We start from the raw sequence: 19,767 nt of genomic DNA, 5'->3' as shown, positions 1-19,767 counted from the left end.
TTACAACCAATCGATAGCTGCAAATATGATATCTTTTTAGAAACATGAAGTTTATACCTTTTGAAACTTTGGAATATTTTTTAAAAATCCATTAGTAAAAAAAAGTAATAATAAAAAAAACAACTGCTAAATAAATATTGACCCAGTGCGCTGGAGTAGTGTGGTGTGACTTTTGTGGAGGGGTAGGGCATGATAAACCAGTGGATCCAGGAAACCTGTTTTACTTTCTTTATCATGGCTAGATAGGGCATTATAGCTTTGGTGGAGGTATGCGCTCTCTGGGCATCCTTAAGTAATAGTGCTAAGCAAATACACTACACATTTTCCCGAGATTGACAATTGGAGAAAATCTGTGTCTCAGCATATTTAGGACCTTTGCATTGTTGCAAGATTTGGGAATTAGGTATTTTGTCAAAATATTCTATCATGTTACAATAAGGATATTTAACGGCCAGTAGTCTTTTCGCAATTAATCAAGGCAAAAATGTATCAAATGTAATAATTAAAAAAAAAAAGAATAGGGAGTAACTCATATATAATTTATTTTGTAAGATATTTACGAGGAAAAGAGAAGGTACTGAACATATGTATGTCGTTTATTCAAGGAGTTCATTAGTTAGTAATCTATCTATCTATCTATCTATCTATCTATTTATCTATCTATCTATCTATCTATCTATTTATCTAGTGCAGTAAGGTAGGAAACTGATATTTAAAAACATCTGTTTACCGTCCTAAACTGCCGTCATCAGTGTATCTGTGGGCTGTTTGCGGGGTCAAAAAGGTCAGTGCATCACCAAGGATTCACCCCAGCAACAGCCTATTGCATTCAATGTGCCCAGCGAAGGGGGTGGGGGCACTTCCCCCCCAACCAATGATATCATCTTACCTGTTGCACCAGGACGTTGTCCGTGGCCCACTTTTAAAAGCTATTTTGTAGATTTGGCTTGGCATTCTCTCCAGTGGACGGTTCACACTTTCAGAAACATTTGTGTCTGACAGTCAGACTGATATAGGAGATTTGATTCTTAAATGTGTCATGTTCATGAAGTTATGTTTTCTATGGGCTCCCTTTGAGCGAGTCTCGGGTGTAACACATACAATCCTTGACTGAAAGGGTATTTGGTTTCTACCTGGTAGGGCCTGGCTGGCCTCTTTCAGATACTGTTACTACAGTATTGGCTACTCTCATCACTAATTCATCTGTGCTTTTCTCCACAAGGCTCCGGGTAGCTGGTTGATCAGCTAAGCGGGGGTGAGCACAGTGTTTGTCTCTCTGCAAAGAGCAGTGCAGCACCCAGGGCTCCCAGAGGAGGACCACATCTGAGCTGGGGCCAATGCAGAACGGGGAAACTATGAGCCCGCAGGACTCCAAGGCAACAGGGTCCGAAGCCATGGAGGCGCAGAAGGCCCAGAACCAGAGCCAGAACGACGGGTGTGCGGAGCCCACAGCGCCTCCGCTTCCTCCTCCTTCACCACCACCACCAGGGCCGCCAGAATACCCGAGACCGAGGCTCATCTTCCACACCCAGCTGGCTCATGGGAGTCCCACAGGCCGCATCCACGGATTCACCAATGTCAAGGAGCTGTACGCCAAGATTGCAGAAGTGTTTAACATCTCCCCTTCAGAGGTAGGACTTGCATTTCTGGTCTAGTAGGCCAGTTGCAAATAGGTGTTAGGTTTCCATTCGAGGCAATTTTCCATGATGCGCTATTGATTTAGTGTAGTCTGCAAACATTATAGACTTTCTTTTATCATGTTGAAGCATCCAAGGCCAAATGTAGGTAATACTCTGATGACATCAGCATGGTTCGTTTTCTATGTCTTGGCAAAGCTCTTCCAAGTCATGTTATATATTAAAATACATTTGATGGCAACTATTTTCAGTTTAAGTAGTAATCCACACGAAAACTGTAAACTGACCTATTATGTGTGTATATAAAAGGGTTTTGGGCTTTTTTCAAATGATTATCAACTTGAACACCATGAGTGTAGATGTAAGAGAAGGAGCAACTGAATTGCCTGTGTTTTGAATCGGGTAATAAGTATTTCCAAAATGATTATACAACATTATAGGATCAAACAGTTAATGTATACCTCTGCAGTGGATCAACTGTTTTTTGTTCAGAAGAAGTCTAACCACTAAATCGTCAATAGGTCAGAGTGTACAAATCCACACTGCTGTCTGATGCCGATACTCAACACAACCAAAGGCCACAGGCTCTCCGAGGTACAGACTTCAATAAAGATATCGCAGACTGGCATTCAGACGACATTCATCCAGAGCAGCTGGCGTTCATGCAACTGAAGAGGGAATGTGCAGGAGGGAATTGAAAGTTGAGGAAAGGCGGCCGGAAACCTTCTGCTTTGCGCGTGTGAAATCTGCAGAAATAGGACTTTTTTTCACGGCGGCCATGTTGACACGAAACAGTAGGCACACACAGGGGTTATCAAAGACATTAATGAAGATTATGTTTTATTAAGGTACAGACTAGAGCCTTAATTAAAGTGATTAGTAACACTAAACAAATTTGTTGGTTGTATGTCCAGTAAAATACAGATGATAATAGGCATATTTTCCTCCATTTTCTATTATATTACGGTAACACACTCAGCGACAATGAATATGCGGCAGTGGCCTTATTTAGTACTAATCAGTAGAGTTTTGAAGGCCACAGTGAATGCTCGCCCTACCCGTGTATTGCTGCCTGCTGAACATAAACCTTCAGAGATGAAGCAATAAATGTAGACCAATATGCATTCCATAACAACAAACCTTGATAATCTTATCAGCCAACAAACAGACATGATTGTGTGTTATGGCTTGGCCTCTTCCCATGTGTTATACAAGTTTTAATTCTCAAAATGACAAATGTTGACGGACTCGATTCAATGCGAGTCCGTCAACTCAATCAACGTCAAATCCTTCCTTCATCCCATCTCAGAGGAATACAGTGATAATTTAAGATTATGGCCAAAGCGTTATAGCGTCTAGCTGCCTGATTGTTGTCAGCCATGTGGTACCTTGGCAGCATATCCATGGTGTTCTCTACCCAGTGCGAGTTGGGATAATCTCCAACAGTCCTGAAAGAACAGGATAGATTATTATCAATCATCAGCGATACAAGCATCACAGCCTCACATTGTGGCAAATTCATTTGTTTTCAATAAATAGGACAAAACTAATTTAAACCTTCAAGTTGAATTCGCCAAGGCTGTTCTTTTGTTAAAAACAGTTTATGTTTAATGACGCTCTTCCTATAATGGGTATGACAAAAATCATACAATAATCGAACAGCCAGTAGTCTTCTCGGGTTTTTGGTTCAAGTTAATCAAGACATCAAACAGCATTTGTCTAATCAGATTTTATTTTGATAGTAGTTTATTCAGTAACTTGTGTATCTGCAAAACCTTGAACTGCAGTCAGACTAGATACCACATACTGTTCTATGAGAAAAATCTGACAGTCAGTTGGTGATAGGGAGAAGTACACCTTTTCCTTGACCTCCTGTGAACATAAATTTACAGTAGAGGGAGACCTTGGACTGCAGTCAGACTGTTACATATCTAACAGGAACTGCTCCACGTGAGATCACAGTTCACTCAGGTTATCTTGGATTTCCGTTATGGATTATATATTCAAACTTGAACTTTGACTTTAAGTTTCCGAATACCAAATTGAAGACTTTTAAGACTTTAACAAAAGCTACTTCACAAAGCTACTGTAGCTCTTAACTATAAATAGGAATTTGAGGGATTTTTTTGTCAATCTAAATACACTATGACCAAACTGTGTGCTGGATAATCAGGTTCAATCCCACATTGTCAGATGTACAACATTGTCTCACACATGATGATTTATTGCGTTTTTACATTTTTTGAGATTTGGTCAGATTCGATGATTCAGAGACACTTTGGAGGAACAGGTTTTTTTTAAATTCAGTGTTTATTACTACCAGCTCTTTGAGTAAAATAAATAAATAAATCACATGACCCTTGCAAAAAGCCACGATTTAAGATATTAACTCTTTATGGGGAAAAAAAATCAAATTAGTTTCTTTTTTGGTACTAACTTTTCAAGCTTTACCTTGAAATGTGCAAAGGCATACACATAAGGTGTCTCAATGACAATAGAATTAGAAAAAGAGAGTTTGGGTCTACTGCCCTCTAGTGTTTAATATACGTGCATTACATCTAAAGGAAATTTGACAGGCTCCTGTTATTTCAAAGCAAATCAATATAACAGAAAGAAAATGGGAGACCTTGAAAAATGAAAACTCCACTAATGAGTTTACTAAAGGCTATCATGAACAATGTAAAGCAAACCAGTCACATATCCCAATATGAAATACTATTTGTTGTTTAATCTTTGAAGTCATGTGATTGCCGAACGGGCTTAATTAATATTGGTAAGTATTGATGGTGTTAATGATATTGGATTCTGAAAATGGAAACGATAAAATGTTTTTCGCCTCAGATCCTGTTCTGCACACTCAACTCTCATAAAGTAGATATGCAGAAACTACTGGGGGGACAGATCGGACTGGAGGACTTCATCTTTGCCCACGTCAGGGGAGAAACAAAAGAGGTGGAGGTGACAAAGACAGAAGACGCACTGGGCCTCACCATCACAGACAACGGAGCTGGATATGCTTTCATTAAGGTGAATGAGTGCTGGAACACAATGGGCTGAAAAGCATTCAAATTCACAATGTTATGAGCAGAAAATGCTTAAAGCTACAGTGTGTAATATTTAGAAGAACGTATTCACAGAAATTTAATATATTGACCATAATTATGTTCTCATACATGTATAATCACCTGCAACAAAGAACCGATGTTTTACTGTCAACTTTGAATGAGTTAAAGATGATAACATCAGGGGGACCCGACCTTTGTGTAAAGCGCCATGTTTGCTGCGTCGCGTTGTGCTGCGTTCCGGTTCAACTGCGACTCGGGAGGTCGGAAAAAAATCACTGCGAATAAGTCGCATTCGCGTTGAATTTGGAAATTAGTAAAAAAAAAGTAGGGCTGCAGACTGGGCATCTACACCTATGTGAAAACTTTCATTTTGTTTTTTTGACAGAGGATAAAAGAAGGCAGTACTATAGACCGGCTGAAGTCTGTATGCGTCGGGGACCACATCGAGGCCATTAATGACCAGAGCATTGTCGGCTGTCGGCACTACGAGGTGGCTAAGATGTTAAAGGAGCAACCGAGAGGTACACCCTTCACCCTTCGCCTGGTCGGGCCCAAGAAGGCCTTCGGTGAGTAGAAAAATGATTCATGCTGTCTGGGATTTTACGATCATATGCTCAGCAGACACAGACAAGTGATCCTAAAGATGGACTTCACGATCAGTCAAATATGGCCGTTGAGATCATCATTTCATTTACACGTCTTACACCATAAGGTGACACTGATGATTTGACACTGATGATTTGAAAAAAAATCTGTTCCTTCTGAATCCTGGACTTTGCATTCACATCCCAAGATGTGAATGCATTTGTGATTAGCTGAATGAGAGCCAGCAGGGCTCTTGGTGCTGAAAAAAACAGGAAGCGAAAGCGCTGGATTCATGGGAACCAGGATGTGTCCAGGATATATCTATTTCTCCTATCATTGCGATCTACATTCATAGGAAGCGAAAATTGCGTGCCGGCTGTGATTCAGAACGCAGACATTTAGTTTCATGAAATCTGCGCCAAGAGATTATGTTGTGCAGCGCCAACAGCTTACTCCTACTAAACAGGAGACCCCACTCTGCTGTCAACAATTACCTGAGGGGTGATGGATTTCTGCACTCGACATGTCCTCAGCCAGACAGGAAGAGGAGAGAGTCACAGTTTAGAGAGCACTGGCTAGCTGCCATTGAGCCTGGGAAAGTTGTAAACTCACGGTAGTTGGTATAATAAATTGGCCAGTATTATGGCAGTGGTTGTTAAGCTTCAGCCAAGATGATTGTGGGTGACTGGGGTTGGTCGAAGGTTGCTCAGCAGGGACATGCATGGCTCGGTAAGGAACTGATTATGATCATCCAAATAAATTCAATTCGTGTTTACAGACGGATTTGTCTGGTATTATAGTGCCATGGAAGTATCTTGGTCTTGCTTTTTGTAAAAGTAAATATGCGGTGCATTGGAAATCAACACTTTCAATTCAGTTATGGAAAATTTGTTTTCATCCCACACCATGCACGGACACAATTAAAAAGGCTTTGTGGGATTTTTTTCATCACATTGCAACAAATGTGCTTTTCAAAAAGTGGATACTGCACAGTGATGTATTGTAATAGTAACCATTAAGCATCCTCCACAGACAGGAGCGCACCTTGTGTGTTTGTTAGCGAAAGGAGGGAATTGGTTTGGGTTGGGGGGGACTTTTCTTCCTCTGCCCTTCTCTGTGCATCACACACACACACACACACACACACACACACACACACACAGTCATCTGAAGTAACTCATGCTTTGCAGTCACACGATCAAAATTACATGTAATTGAAATTTATCAAATCATACTTGAGACTGAAAGGCACCATTGCTGCTGTTTATCAGCTCGTAGTGAAAATGGGTTCATTAGTGGATTACAGTGTCCTGCTCCAAACCAAGCCTCTCACGTAGCTCCTCTCCCTCCAGATTTCGCTGCATTTATCGATGTGTCTTAATGTTTGTCTTAAGGAAAATGTTTTTTGCTTTCAACTTGTGACCTTTTTTAGGCACAGTTTCTCAGCATGGGGTCGCCATTCTCTCTTTTCACATCCAAGGAATATTATTTTACCCTTCCAAAGTACAGGAATTGGGTCATTTAGTGCCTCTGGTTTAGAACATGGACACAGTAGACGGGGCTGGATCACAACTGTTAACGACCTCGCTTATCAGACAGGAAGCCAAATCAACGGACGACGGACTCACTTCCTGTTAACAATTAATATCGCATGTTACCACACTTAGTGTCATTAAGAAACAACAACGCACTTCATAAAACAATCTGTACTCAAGTTGTAATTCCTGGTGTGTTGTGGAGCTTGTGTTTGCTCAGTCGTCATGGAGCTGCAGATGTTCGCATCATCCGTGGTGCCCTAAAGTTTTTGTTTAGTGAACTGCTGTGTTCGACATCAAGAGAGAACTATGAAGCTCAACACAAATCTAATCTAGATTCGGTAAACATTTTTACGCAAATGACCTTTAAATTTACATAAAGTGTGTGTGTGTGCGTCTGTGTGTGCGTCTGTGTGTGTGTGTATGTGTGTGTGTGTGTGTGTGTGTGTGTGTGTTATCAAGCAAAGGCAGCAGCTTAGTTTTGTCCACTGTTAAACAAGGGCAGCAGTTTAGTCTCCGGTATGAATGAAAAACACACACTCACACCCACAATTTGACTTAATGTTGTCATCCTGTGTGTGTGTGTTTGACTTAATGTTGTCATCCTGTGTGTGTGTGTGTGCTAGACATGATTGGAATGAGGACCAGAGCGCCGAAATCTAGCGAGGGCAAGATGGTGAATGGACGGGAGACGCTGCGTCTTCGCTCCAAGGGTGCTGCTACAGTTCAGGAAGTGGTGAGTTTCACAGGCTCCGCTGGCCTATGGCTGCTTCAACTTCCTGATGTACTCAGATATGACCCCACATGAATTCACATGCACACAATACCCACTCCAGAAGTGAGCGACACCAACAAAAAAAAAATGAAATAAACACAATACAGCGAGCTGACTCCAGTCACAGTCACACACACACACACACACACGCACCAGCAAGCCCACAGTCACACAGTATCTGTTTTTGCTCATCGAAACAATATTTCTCAGCTTCGTCAGAAGTGACCTCTGTGAAAAAAGAAGAAGATTCTTGCCTTCTTCACTTCACGGCAGGCTGTTTCATATCACACTGATTTGTCCACGAACCATGTCACTGAGGCTCAGAGGATTTATAATTTTTTCAAGAAGCAACACTTTTATAGTCAACAGTTAACACTTACCAGGGATGTTTGCGTCAAGATGAGTAAGGATCCACTATCTATAAACTCTGATATATTTATAAAACATAAGAACGAGTGATAAATAATAGCCAAGGATATTCTTGGGCCCTGCATGTTTTGGCACGAGAACACTCGCTCACACAGAGTCGCCATTACCATATTTAGAGCGTGAACGCCAGTGGATTTTTCCAATTACACCTCTGCACTGTGCTTTTCCTTTCGGCCCTGCCAGCAGACCGAGTTTGAAGAGCGGGCCACCAGGAAGGTGGACGACCTGCTGGAGAGCTACATGGGCATCAGAGACCTGGAGCTGGGTGAGGCCATCTACAACATGTGTGTCTTTAAAATACACACCGAGTGCCTGTTTGGATGGGAGGAAGTGAGCCAGTGCTAAATAGATGTTCACACACACACACACACACACACACACACCCAGGAGTCAGGGGGATTTAGTGTGGCTTTCCAGTCCACGGTGCCGCACTTCTTCTCTGTCATGTTGGGATAAACCTGCGCGCTTTGGTCCTGGGACGAATCACAGGGATATTTTTCTCCTTGGCACAAACTCCTCCTTGGCGATTAAGCACGTTTCCAGGGGACTGTGAGTTTTGTTTTTTGCCATGAACTGGAGGCTACATTATTATTTTGGGTGTGCCTGTTTTCCCTCAACATTTTTGACCTTTCGGTTACCTTTGGTTGGTGAGTCCCTGCATTTTGGGGAATGCACTGTGACAACTGCACTGTTTTTTTGCATGTAGTGTTTCGTGGTGGAGGGAGCAATAAAGACAAATACGCAGTATCTCAAATGCCGGTCAGCCAGGTAGAGCTTTCGTCTGTCAGCGAAGGGACTTTTTTCCAGTTGTCACATCGATGTCATGCATGTCATTTCGTGCTCAAATGAAAGAAATCCCCCCGTATTTTTTTTTTTGTCAAGGTCAAGATTAAACCTCTGCGCTCAGTATTAATAATAGCAGAAATTAGAGAAATGGCTTCAGTAGAGGGCCACTGGCTTCACCACTGACACAACAGGGACTTGACTAGGAATTTAAAAATGTGACTGGGACACATTCATTTCCCTTTCAAGGTCTATGGCCTTGGATGTTTAGACCGCAAATTAAATGGGTTAGTAATTTATCAATGTGTCTTTCAGCCTGTTGTTTTGCTGGAAATGACCCAATAAAAACATTCTTGGTTGGATATCTGGGTCCCAGCAAAATTACTGGGAAAAAATGTGATCGACATACCACAAAGGCAGTTCACTTTTTGATGGAAGTCGCCCACAAATGCCTAATTTTACAACATTCAGACAAGTTCTGAGATAATACTGATACACAAATGAGTGTGACACTGCAGTAATTGTCCTTCTTTGAGCAATGTTGAGTATATTTTCATTATTTATATATAATAAGTAGCTGGAAGACACTATGGGATATTCCTTCTTTTCATCTTGTATTTTTTTATGTTTCCCACACATAGACCATAGACGGATTTCCCACCAAAATATATGACTAGCTTTTCTATAAACAAATATAAACGTTTTTGACCCATAACAATAATAGCAGATGTTCAAAAGTTCAATTTGACATTACTGAAGTTTTATCCTCTGTCTCCTTTTGTTAAATCAAACCAAATAGCAATATTAAGAGTAAGTTCTATTCAAAAGGGTTGGATTATTTAAAGTTTAGTCAAAGTCTTGTGAATACAAATAAAACCCTTACAGGGAATATTGCTGGATTCATGTAAACTGCTCCATGTTGTCTCCCTTTGGCTTTAGAATAATATATTTGTCGTTAAAGACAAAAAACACAAAACATGAATTGTTTTCTTTCTGTGCCTGTTGTAGCTTTATCTGGTGAGGAAGCCAACATTTACCATCACTTGGCTGTGAAAGCTCATATTTTTTGTTCTGTCCCCTCTTTGTTCTCTGCAGCAACCACCATTGTGGAAGCAGGCAAAGACAAGAAGAACCCGGATGACTTTGCAGAGGCCCTGGACTCAGTTCTGGGAGATTTTGCGTTCCCCGATGTGTTTTTGTTTGACGTGTGGGGCGCTATTGGAGACGTCAAGAATGGCAGAATCTAAACACTTACTGTTAAGACAAAAGTGAGAGTGAGCTCTGTCCTCTGACACACACACAGTGGGGGAGAGAGGAATATTTGAATGTTGCCCTCCCCGTCTTTGCAGACATTTCAGCCTTTTAAGTCCGAATGTATTGTTCTGCTTCTCCATTAACAACGGCCTATTCAAGGTCTGCATGCGTGATTTATGTTGAATGATGTCTGCACGCATGCCGTCACTACATTCCTATGCAATCAGTTCAGTTTTAGTTTTTTTTTTAAATAATGAAGTGGCCCCAGCAAAATTAGAACTTCAAAGAAAAATAATTTCCGTTTAGAATTTTGTTTTTAAGTTAGTTACTGGTCTTGACTTGAACTTGCAGACACTATCCGCTGCGAGTCATTTATCAAACCTATCATCTGAAAATTGAATCGTCTGAGAGTGACGATCAAGGGAGCAATCTCCAGCTGACAAACACATGCTCTGCAATTAATTTTTTTCACGTGATCAACAAAAAACCCTGCCCGTAATCCCCATGATAAAAATAATAGTAAAAAAACCAAATAATATTAAGGCAAGTTAGCGTGCATGTAAAGCTTTTCCTCGGAGTTCCCCGTGTTGATTTATGCCTAAAAAACTGAAGGTCTTCATGGTCACATACATTATTAAAATAACTCCAAGCCTTCCGCAGAGCTCTTAGGAAGCAGCCCTGGTTTGTTTCAAAGAGAGGATGTAAATATATTAGACTGGGTTGTTGCACTCCTTGTATTTCAGTATCACAGTTTGTCTAGAAAGGAAGGGTATGAAACTGTACGTGAGAGTGTTCTGACTCACCAAACAATGTGAATAAGGGGTTAAGTCCTATTCTTTGCGCACATGGAAACAGGCAAATTGACGGATTTCAAAGAGAGATTCGACTCGCCTCGTTTTACACCAGTATTTGTCTGATGGTGACGTCTTGTTTTTTCACACTTTGCGTATGATTGCCCTTCTGAAAATGTTTAAATTGTCAGTAAATAAGGTTGAAATCATAGTTGTCGTGCCTGTGTGTGTTTAACAGAACAGTCCATTCCAAAAAGAGATTTTGGATTTTGTCCAGTTTACTTATCCTTTACAGACAACCACATGCCATTTCTGTCAAGCACATTCAACATTTACACTTCTTCTTCTTCTTTTTCAATCGGATGATGCTGCTGAAGAGATAAATCAAGACGCGTCTCAGCCGGGATCAGAGATTGGTTCTTGTCGCTCTGTTCGGTAACTGAGTGACAGGCGGCTATCAGTGAAAATACAATGTTCAAAGCAAATTACATGCGGGATCTGTGTGCACAGGTTTTTTGACAGAGTAATGGAGTAGTGTAAGAAATTACAGTTAGGAGGCTAAATTTGTCTAGGGGAAGAAATACCAAACACCTCAAATAGGACTTGACTGAGGCCCCCAAAAGGAACAGAAAAGATAGGAGGGTTTCTGGTATAATGATTGTAAAATGTATTTGTCTTACCTTGCGTCTTATTCAAATTTTTTTTAAAGGGTCAGTTCAGCCAACAAAAGATATGTACTAGTCTTTTTTTACACTTTGCCCCACTTTTCTTTTTTTCTCCAAATATCACTTTTCATTTGTTTAAGGGGGAAAAAATTACTTCGCATTCACTTACAACTGAAAATTTCACAGGATATGAAAACTAGGAGAGCAAAACCGCAACAGTGACGCAGTTAGCAAGGAAAAGAGAGGTAACACTGCCTTTTTAACAAGTAATATATCACTATCATGTTTTATAGAAAATAAAATACCTGAAATGCTGTTACATTTTTGTTAAATGCATTGTAATGGTCTTATTTATTCTTCTGGCAAACTAACATATGGTGTATGACAGACAAGCATGAGGTGGGAAACAAAAGATCCCACTCAGAGAATGTTAGTCCAGGTAAATGCATTTCAAAGTAAATCCATTATCATTGTCAGCAGTGTAATAGATGTAAAGAAGATAACATTATACCTTTTAAGATTATAATATACGTTCAACATTCAAGGGGTTTCCCCCAGTAATCATTTAAATACTTCCACAAATGGAACAATTCATGAAGACTGGGCACGAGCCTGAAAACACAATTACGAGAAAATAATTCTTCCTCGATCTATCGTGAAAATCAAGGGCCTCTGAGCAAAAGTTTCATGTGTGCAAAAGGCCCAATGTCGCAACCGAATCTATGTCACAATGGTCACCTGGATGACCACAGGATGCCCCTTTCTACTGCGATGAACTGTTTTAAACGTAATCATCGTAGAAAGCACTTGATGAAACAGTATCTGAAAAGGGTAATGCACGTGGATATATCTTGCACGTGCCTTGGCCGGCCTCAGGGCTGAGTATGGTGGTAACAGGCGTGTTTTTTATCGCCAGATCACAGGTTCGATCTGTCGTTTTACTTTGCTGTGGATTAAAGTGACGCTGCTAATACTGACAGACATGGTGTGTGACGTCATCATCCTTTCGGATGGTAGGTGCGATCTTGCATTTCATCCTGAACACTGATCGACGATTTCTCTCTCGCTCTGCCGCAGCAACAAAACCCGGTTCCAGCCAATCACGGAGAAGGAGGCTGCGGCTTCGGGGTAGATGGGGGCATTACATTCAATTTCCCCGTCTCTCCTGTTTCACTAGATGCCAGGGTGCTGCTCCCGATTGAGGAACTGGTGAACCTGCGCATGGTGTCTCTGAAAGATGGGTACAAGGTCATGATGGAGCCGCGGGACCAGTTAAGGCGGGGGAACATTTTCTTTAGAACTGCCCTCCGAAACAGGATGTACACCCACGGGTCCAGGGTCTGGTTCACGCTGGCAAAGCGTAGCCATAGCAGTAGCTTTCCGACTCGGAGATGGGCCCCGGACAGCACAGTCTGGGCAATGAAGATCTGTCGGCGGAGGAATAGAAGAAGCAAATTACAGGAGCAAGAGAGTTGAAAAGAGAAATTAGACATAAGGGATATATTGGTCAATATTTTAAATGCACACAGGCACGTGTTTAGTCCATGCCTTTTAAGCATCTGTCCCAGCAGTCTCTTGTGGGACTAAAACATGCTAACAAAACTCCCCAAGGTCACTAACTCTCGACCCTGTTCCAAATTCAGCAGTGCAAGAAAAATAGCCGGCTAAAACCACTGTGCACGTGTTCCAAACCTGTTGCATGCAAGTGTTGAGATGCAAATCACACTACTAGTTAGACAAACTTTTCTCGGAGGCAGAGCTGCTCCAGGGACTGAACAAAAAAATAAAATCCCATTCATACAGTTTATGTAGAGGCTAATTTAACTTTCAATGAAGGTAACCATAACATTCATCGTTCTACTTATTGGCCTCAAGGCTATTTAAAGCCTTGAGCATCAACTATAAACCTGGCTGTAGATAACTAAGTGTAGCTAGATTACATTTTTTCCAGGAGCATTATTCTCACTGAGCCGGAAAATCCTTCTTAATATTTAACTCTTACTGTGAAGATTCCGGCAGCTCTGAGAAAGAAACGTTTGTGTAACATGAAACAACAATCTGCAGAGTGTCAAGCCGTCAGGGTCGGCGTGCACATGAGCAAGGCCTGAGACTTTCTTGAGCGAAAAGTTTTACGGGGACGGAAAAGAATATACAACAGCAGCAGCAAAAAAAAGTGAGATGACGCACAAGGCTGGACTGCTCCCGGTGACACGGCGAGCTTACGGGCAATTGAATTTGAAGCTGAAAGGCACAGGGTGAACTGTGATCCCGAAAGAATAGTCAGTCAAGAAGTTTCATCAGCAGATGTTCAGGAGCTGCTGATGTAGCCAGCCAACAGGCACCAGTGTGATGGGAGTGGGCAGCGTGTCCTTAAGAGCTGTGCTGTTGTTAATACCTTTTGGAGTTTTGGTTTTTACTTCTTACTCGCCTCAGTCAGGACACTTGAAACATGATGTATATCCAGGGGTCACATATCTGATTGATGGAGGCCATTCGTAGGCAGAACAAAAAAATGTCATCTCTCACGGGCACGGCAGACACGACGCCCATCAGAATATATATCTGTGCAGGGTGTCACACAACGGAGGTTAAACAGGACGGCAGAAAAATGTGTTCTCCAATCGGGCACCTGGCCGTTTGTTATTCATTGTGAATTGTTAAAATGTTCTGCAATGTGACAGAAGGCTGGAGGAACAAAGAAGAAATGGCAGTTGTAATGAATTGTAGTTTTCCCTTAAAGGCGCTGTTTCTGCCCTGGTGTTAAAAACTAAATCAGGCGTTATCTCAACTCCTGCGGGATCCAGGACTCAGATCAGCTCGCCGTTCAGATCAACTAGTTAGGAAGCAGCATTGCTGAGGAGACATGAAGCATATAGAGGGGAAGTGGAGAGAAGGAGCTTAAGAACTCGTGATGCCTCATTACTGTTCAAACGTTTGAAAGGGCAGAGCACATAAAGACAGCAGCTGGACAGATCATGTGAGGGTCGCGTGCTAAAAAATACAAAAGAAATACCATGACTGACAAAGTAAATGTCTAATCTTCCCATCTTCCACCTTATGGGGGATTTGGTTTCATTGAAAGTTCTTTGTCCAAAGAATAGTCTAATTCAACACACATTTTTATCTGTTTTTATTGTACTCTGTGGCCCTCAACGAATAAAAACAGGAATCTGTGTTTGATGAAGAGACACGTGGAGGCAATTAAAGATGATGTCTTTGTGCGCAGCCTCCGGTGGACAGTTACAGTCAATTGGAGACAGTGTGCAAAATGTAAAGATAAATGTAGGATTGAATGAAAAGATATTCAGCCTCTGCCTGCAGCCTTAGAAGGCACGTTCTCCAATGGGTCTTATCGCCGCACAACACACACACTGTCAGCTATAGCTACAGAGGCCCACATTCAATTACAAAGATTGAAGCAAGGCCAGAAGCCTTTACTGTGGAGTGTTGGCCCATGGGCATTCTCTGCGGAAGGCTTGGAAAATGTTTCACACACACCAATGTGGTTTTGCCTACGAATTCAAATCACACCACAAATTACTGTATATTCAAGGGTTTTTGACCATTAACACAATTAACAAACATTAACATCAACACAATACATGCATATGGGACATGTTCAAATTTGTCAAACTCACCAGGATGGGGCACCAGCAGATAGAAGCGATGACCATGATCAGGATGAGCTGAACCATCATCTCCACTTCATGGTCTCTGCGCCGCTGGCCCCGGTCCTGTCCACAGCACACCTTGATCAGGGTCACCACACTTATCATGTTCAGCAAAAACGACACGGCGATGCATATCAATCCGACCAGTGCAAAAATCAGGGAGAAGGCCATGTCTTTTCCCTCAGGGCTGATGTTGAAAAAACACCACGAGCCAGGCTTCTGTATGTGGTAGCTCCCAATGCCTGTTAGGGGCAGAAATGCGATGCCGCCAGCGCTAAACCAAACCATCAGCATCATGGAGATTGCCCGGCTCTTGGTCATGTTGGAGCGCGCAAATGGACAGTTGATGCCAATGAAACGCTCCACGGCCATGGTGGCACCGAGCAGCAGTGGGCACAGTCCGTAGAAAACCATGGACATACCCATGAAGTTGCATAGGTGGCAGTTGGGGTCTACGGTGCGCCAATTAAAATGAGTGACGTGGAATGAGATCACGACGGAGCCTGTGACCAGAAGACCCATGAAGTCCGTGACCACCAGGCCACCGAGGAAGATGAGAAAGAAGGAGCGGGAGCGGTTCTGTGTTCGCTGGAAGGACTTGACGAGGACTATGAAGGCGATGAGATTAGAGCTGAGGCCCAAGATCACGAAGATGGATGAATACCTGGCGGAGGCGATGGGGTGGCTGTAGTTGAATGGAGGGCTGTTGTAGACGTAGCAGAGTGGGGTGTTGTTAGCGAGCGGCAGGGCGGAGGCGTTCATGGTGGCCAGCGGGTGCTGGGTCGTTGATTCAGACGACTCAAAGATGTGTAGACAGTTGCAGTCAGGGGGATTTCCTTTCTCTCTTCGACCTCAAAAGTAAAAAGAGAAAAGATAGAATTCAAAACACTCTCCTCAATGGACAGTTCGGCTTGCAGCAAGGCAGAGAACGCTTCATATATTGAAGAAAGCTTTGAAAGATACATTAACTTTTTTCTCACATTAACTCGTTTGGGCAGACAATATTATGCAACACTAAAACTTACAGTACAGTAGGAGACTCTGACATAAGAACTACATCTGCCCATTGAGTCAAATGAATTTCATACAATAAAAACGGAATGAGCAACAACAAAAAAAAAAAATTTCTGCTAATCTAATTCTTTACTCTGGCCCAGCAAAACTAGTAATCCTGAAAACTGGTGTCCATTCATCCATCCATTTTCCATACATGCTTATTATTATGCTTGCACTGGCAACACGGTGCAACAGTTGGCTGGTCAGATGATCGAACAAGTTGAAAACAAACCAACAGTCTCCCCAAAATGGTGATGATAATGTCTCATTGTAGGGAAGAACTGTGCATGCACAACTACAGAAAGTCAAAGTTGAACCAGGAAATTGGGCTGTAAAAAGTGGTGGATGCTTTGTCTCATTATTTTTGCCGTTTTCCCTCCAGCTTTTCTTTCTGATCTGGTGCTTTGAAACTTATTTGATCGTCCGACTGCTCTATTTCTTTGCCTGTTCCTACGTCTCTGTTTAGCCACGTGGCAATGTTCTCAGATCTCAGCAATTTCATTTGTCGATGCAATTTAACTCTTTTTTATTAAGACGGATAAGACGGATAGAACTACAAAAATAAGACCCAAGCTCTAATAAACCAAAAACACCTTTTCAAAAATGTATGTTGTAGTCCAATTTTTAAGATGGCCATGCAAGCTATATAAAGTCAATGTAAGAGCTCATATATATGTATATATATATAGATATATATATATATCTATATATATATAGATATATATATATATATAAACTGTATAACTCACACTAACAGCGAGCGATGTAGAGAGTGAAAAAGAAACTGAAACAGACAGAGTTTGAGAGCTGGTATATGCTGGCAGGAAAAGCAATTATGACTGACAGAGACACCAACAGGAAATAAAAACATGGTGTGAAATTTAGACTAGGCTATTGTCCCTAGAGGTCTGTCCCTTTATGGCCTGTTGAGGAGGAACGCATTAGGGCGGATAGTGAGGAGAAACAAAGGATTCATTGCAAAAGACATTTTCATTCCCCTCCAACACTGACCGAATGTAAAGACAATGTCATGCTCACTATTTGAAAAAAACAAACAGATCAGGTCATCCCCTAAAACACTTCCACCGCACAGAATGAATTTATGTTACCAAGAGGAATAAACGTATAAATTTATCCATTGACAAAGTGTTCTCAGAATTATGAAATAATATTGGTCAGAATGAAAGTGCAAGCGGTAAGCCATGTTTGTTAGTTGGTAAGTTGGACAATACCCAGAAATCCTGTAATAAAAAGCCAATGCAGGATTCCCCTGCATATGAAATATTTAGCAACTTGTCCAGGTATTTCCCTGTCTATTGTTAAGCTTCCATTCTTTAACCAGGGAAAGCACTAGTGAGGGTAGCCCATTAAGCAATTTGATCTAAAAAGCTGGGGTACTTTAATGCACATGTAGCACAAACTTAATTTCATCATTCATATGTTATTTCTTTCATGTGGGAACGGCACATTTGCTTCTTATCTAAAATTGTTGGTATTTATTAGTGTGAAACTCTAGCAATTAGCTATTTAGCTTTTGTCCCTCTGTACAGTGATGTGCGAAGATGCAGTTGTGCACCGCTCCCTTAGAAACTCGCACATACAGTATCACACTGGTAATTTGCAAGGACAAAATCAGCCGATAGTTAAGCTGATCCCCGGCAATGACCAAACAAGTGTCATTTTTCAATACATCCTGCCCTACCCTTGAACTTAAGTCTTAAAAGTGAGAGACTAATATGTTTTACAACAGTGTCCAAGACTGTAAAAAACATATACAAACTTTTGTGTTGCCTGAAATTCATCAGTCTTTGAGCACCATCACCTCAGTCCTGTCATTATGGAATTCAAAGAAATCTACCATTTACTTTCTCATTTAGCAAAAGCCCAACAAGAGGTAACATGCATTCAAAAATCATATTATATCTGAAATTAAATTTGGTTTACTAAATCTAGTAAGAGAAAAAAAAACGTGACAAGTAACTTCTGTCTTCCACTAAAAGGTACTACTGTATGCCCTAATCCCCCCCAATCTCTTAGAGTAGAGAGCTATTCCTTCTGAGTATTCCAGGTTGAGACAGATAATGCTCGGCAACAGCTCCTGTGACCCTGACAACCTTTACAAAGTGCCATTAGCCAAAGTGCCTGTTGAATATTTCATTTTCAAGATTGCATCAATAAGGCGGTGAAATTGTTCCAACTGATGGGAAACCACGTTTTAACCATTACCAGGCTGAATATGTGCAAATGGTTTTCTCTCTGAAAGGACCTTAAAGTGATGAGCTGTTTATTTTTGAACAATTTGTGTATGAACTCTAGCCAGCGTTGGTCTCCTGGAGTGCCACAGTATCCAAGTACTACCCATAGTGAGATCAATTAAGTACATGCTGTAATCGAGATATTGGATATTGTTTTCCAGCTCTTTGCCACAAAACCCAGAGTTACTGCAGCTTTCTCTCGGGGGCAGAATACTTAGAGTCTGCACTACAGAGTTAAAGCATCACACATACCGACATGTGATTTCTTAAAAGTGACATATACAAACAAACGATGAAGATGAAAACTGCGAAACTCTGCCGTTAGCTTCCAAACTAGGATACATTTGCAAACACAAAACAACAAGATGAAACTTCAAGTTAAAATCAAACTTGACATAATACTACTTGTTGGGTTCCTTGACGAAGCAGACTCTTATAATTACTGTTACAACTCTTTTTTTCAATAAAAAATGGAATAGAGTAGATCAAGCTCACATGCAAAAATGCCAAGTGTATCTAAACACATTATACGCACAGCTTACATATGCAGAATGAGAAAATTTAAAATATCATTTAGTTTCCCCTTTGCTGACAAATGAGATAGTTTATGACGTAAATATAACTTACCACCACAGAAGTGCCTTCAAGGACCAATTCGACTCTGAGTTGGAAGGTTTGCACTACTCCATCCAAACCATCTCTCTCTGCACTTGTAAGGTTAATAAAAACTCAAACAGTTGCAGTTCGAGGTGGGAAACATGTCATACATGCTGAGTTCCATCGGACGGAAAGTCTTTCTCAGCGTCCCACAGCCCCTGGTCGTCTCCACTCCCTTCCACCGGCTGTGACGTGTCTTACAGCTGCTCAGATACTTATACCTTCCCTTACAGTGGTGGATGCCTTGAGCTCAGTTAACCACTCCCAGGAAGACAAAGGGGACGGGCTGTGGGTCAACAGCACTTAGTACTTTCGGGGAACGGAAGGAATTGGGTGGAATGTCACTATGCATCAAACTGTAAATGGTAAATGGTGCACAGTGGGGGGTGGGGGCTGGTGGTCTTTTGTCTCAGTTTTGCACAAGGGTAAATGTATGTGATCGGGAGATGGGTGCGACAGAAAACTAAACATTGTTGCTGTTGCCAAAGGCTTCAGAAAGTCGTCAGTGTAAAGTTACAGTATTCAATACATGAAAACATACAATTTGATCCTTTTTGGTATATATATATAGATATATATATATCTATATATATATAGATATATATATTT

General features: G+C 41.4%; 2 protein-coding genes across 5 annotated transcripts; one reads left to right on the top strand and one right to left on the bottom strand.

The window, feature by feature from the left end:
• The first annotated feature begins 1,229 nt into the window (after positions 1 to 1,229).
• gipc3 (GIPC PDZ domain containing family, member 3) lies at positions 1,230 to 11,063 on the top strand. 2 transcript variants are annotated; one of them, XM_035648432.2, is made up of 6 exons: positions 1,230 to 1,631; positions 4,479 to 4,664; positions 5,088 to 5,268; positions 7,449 to 7,558; positions 8,213 to 8,291; positions 9,905 to 11,063. In XM_035648432.2, exons 1-6 carry the CDS (start codon positions 1,338 to 1,340, stop codon positions 10,054 to 10,056), a joined length of 1,002 nt encoding a protein of 333 aa, XP_035504325.2. In that variant the 5' UTR covers positions 1,230 to 1,337; the 3' UTR covers positions 10,057 to 11,063. The 2 variants fall into 2 exon arrangements, with proteins under 2 accessions (XP_035504325.2, XP_035504324.2); XM_035648431.2 differs by having other exon boundaries at positions 8,210 to 8,291.
• Positions 11,064 to 11,110: 47 nt separating this feature from the next.
• On the bottom strand, positions 11,111 to 19,370 carry tbxa2r (thromboxane A2 receptor). 3 transcript variants are annotated; one of them, XM_035648430.2, is made up of 4 exons: positions 19,129 to 19,370; positions 15,158 to 16,041; positions 13,915 to 14,081; positions 12,809 to 12,946 (listed from the first exon to the last, which is right to left on the bottom strand). In XM_035648430.2, exons 2-3 carry the CDS (start codon positions 15,950 to 15,952, stop codon positions 13,953 to 13,955), a joined length of 924 nt encoding a protein of 307 aa, XP_035504323.2. In that variant the 5' UTR covers positions 15,953 to 16,041; positions 19,129 to 19,370; the 3' UTR covers positions 12,809 to 12,946; positions 13,915 to 13,952. The 3 variants fall into 3 exon arrangements, with proteins under 3 accessions (XP_035504321.2, XP_035504323.2, XP_035504322.2); XM_035648429.2 differs by having other exon boundaries at positions 12,815 to 12,946; positions 13,948 to 14,081; positions 19,129 to 19,369; XM_035648428.2 differs by lacking the exon at positions 13,915 to 14,081 and having other exon boundaries at positions 11,111 to 12,946; positions 19,129 to 19,365.
• Between the last annotated feature and the right edge of the window lie 397 nt (positions 19,371 to 19,767).

The sequence above is a fragment of the Scophthalmus maximus genome, chromosome 13, assembly GCF_022379125.1.
Source record: "Scophthalmus maximus strain ysfricsl-2021 chromosome 13, ASM2237912v1, whole genome shotgun sequence".
In the NCBI taxonomy this organism is placed as follows: Eukaryota; Metazoa; Chordata; class Actinopteri; order Pleuronectiformes; family Scophthalmidae; genus Scophthalmus; species Scophthalmus maximus.
Note: the sequence above shows the minus strand (reverse complement) of the source record. Positions and strands in the feature narration are given on the sequence as shown.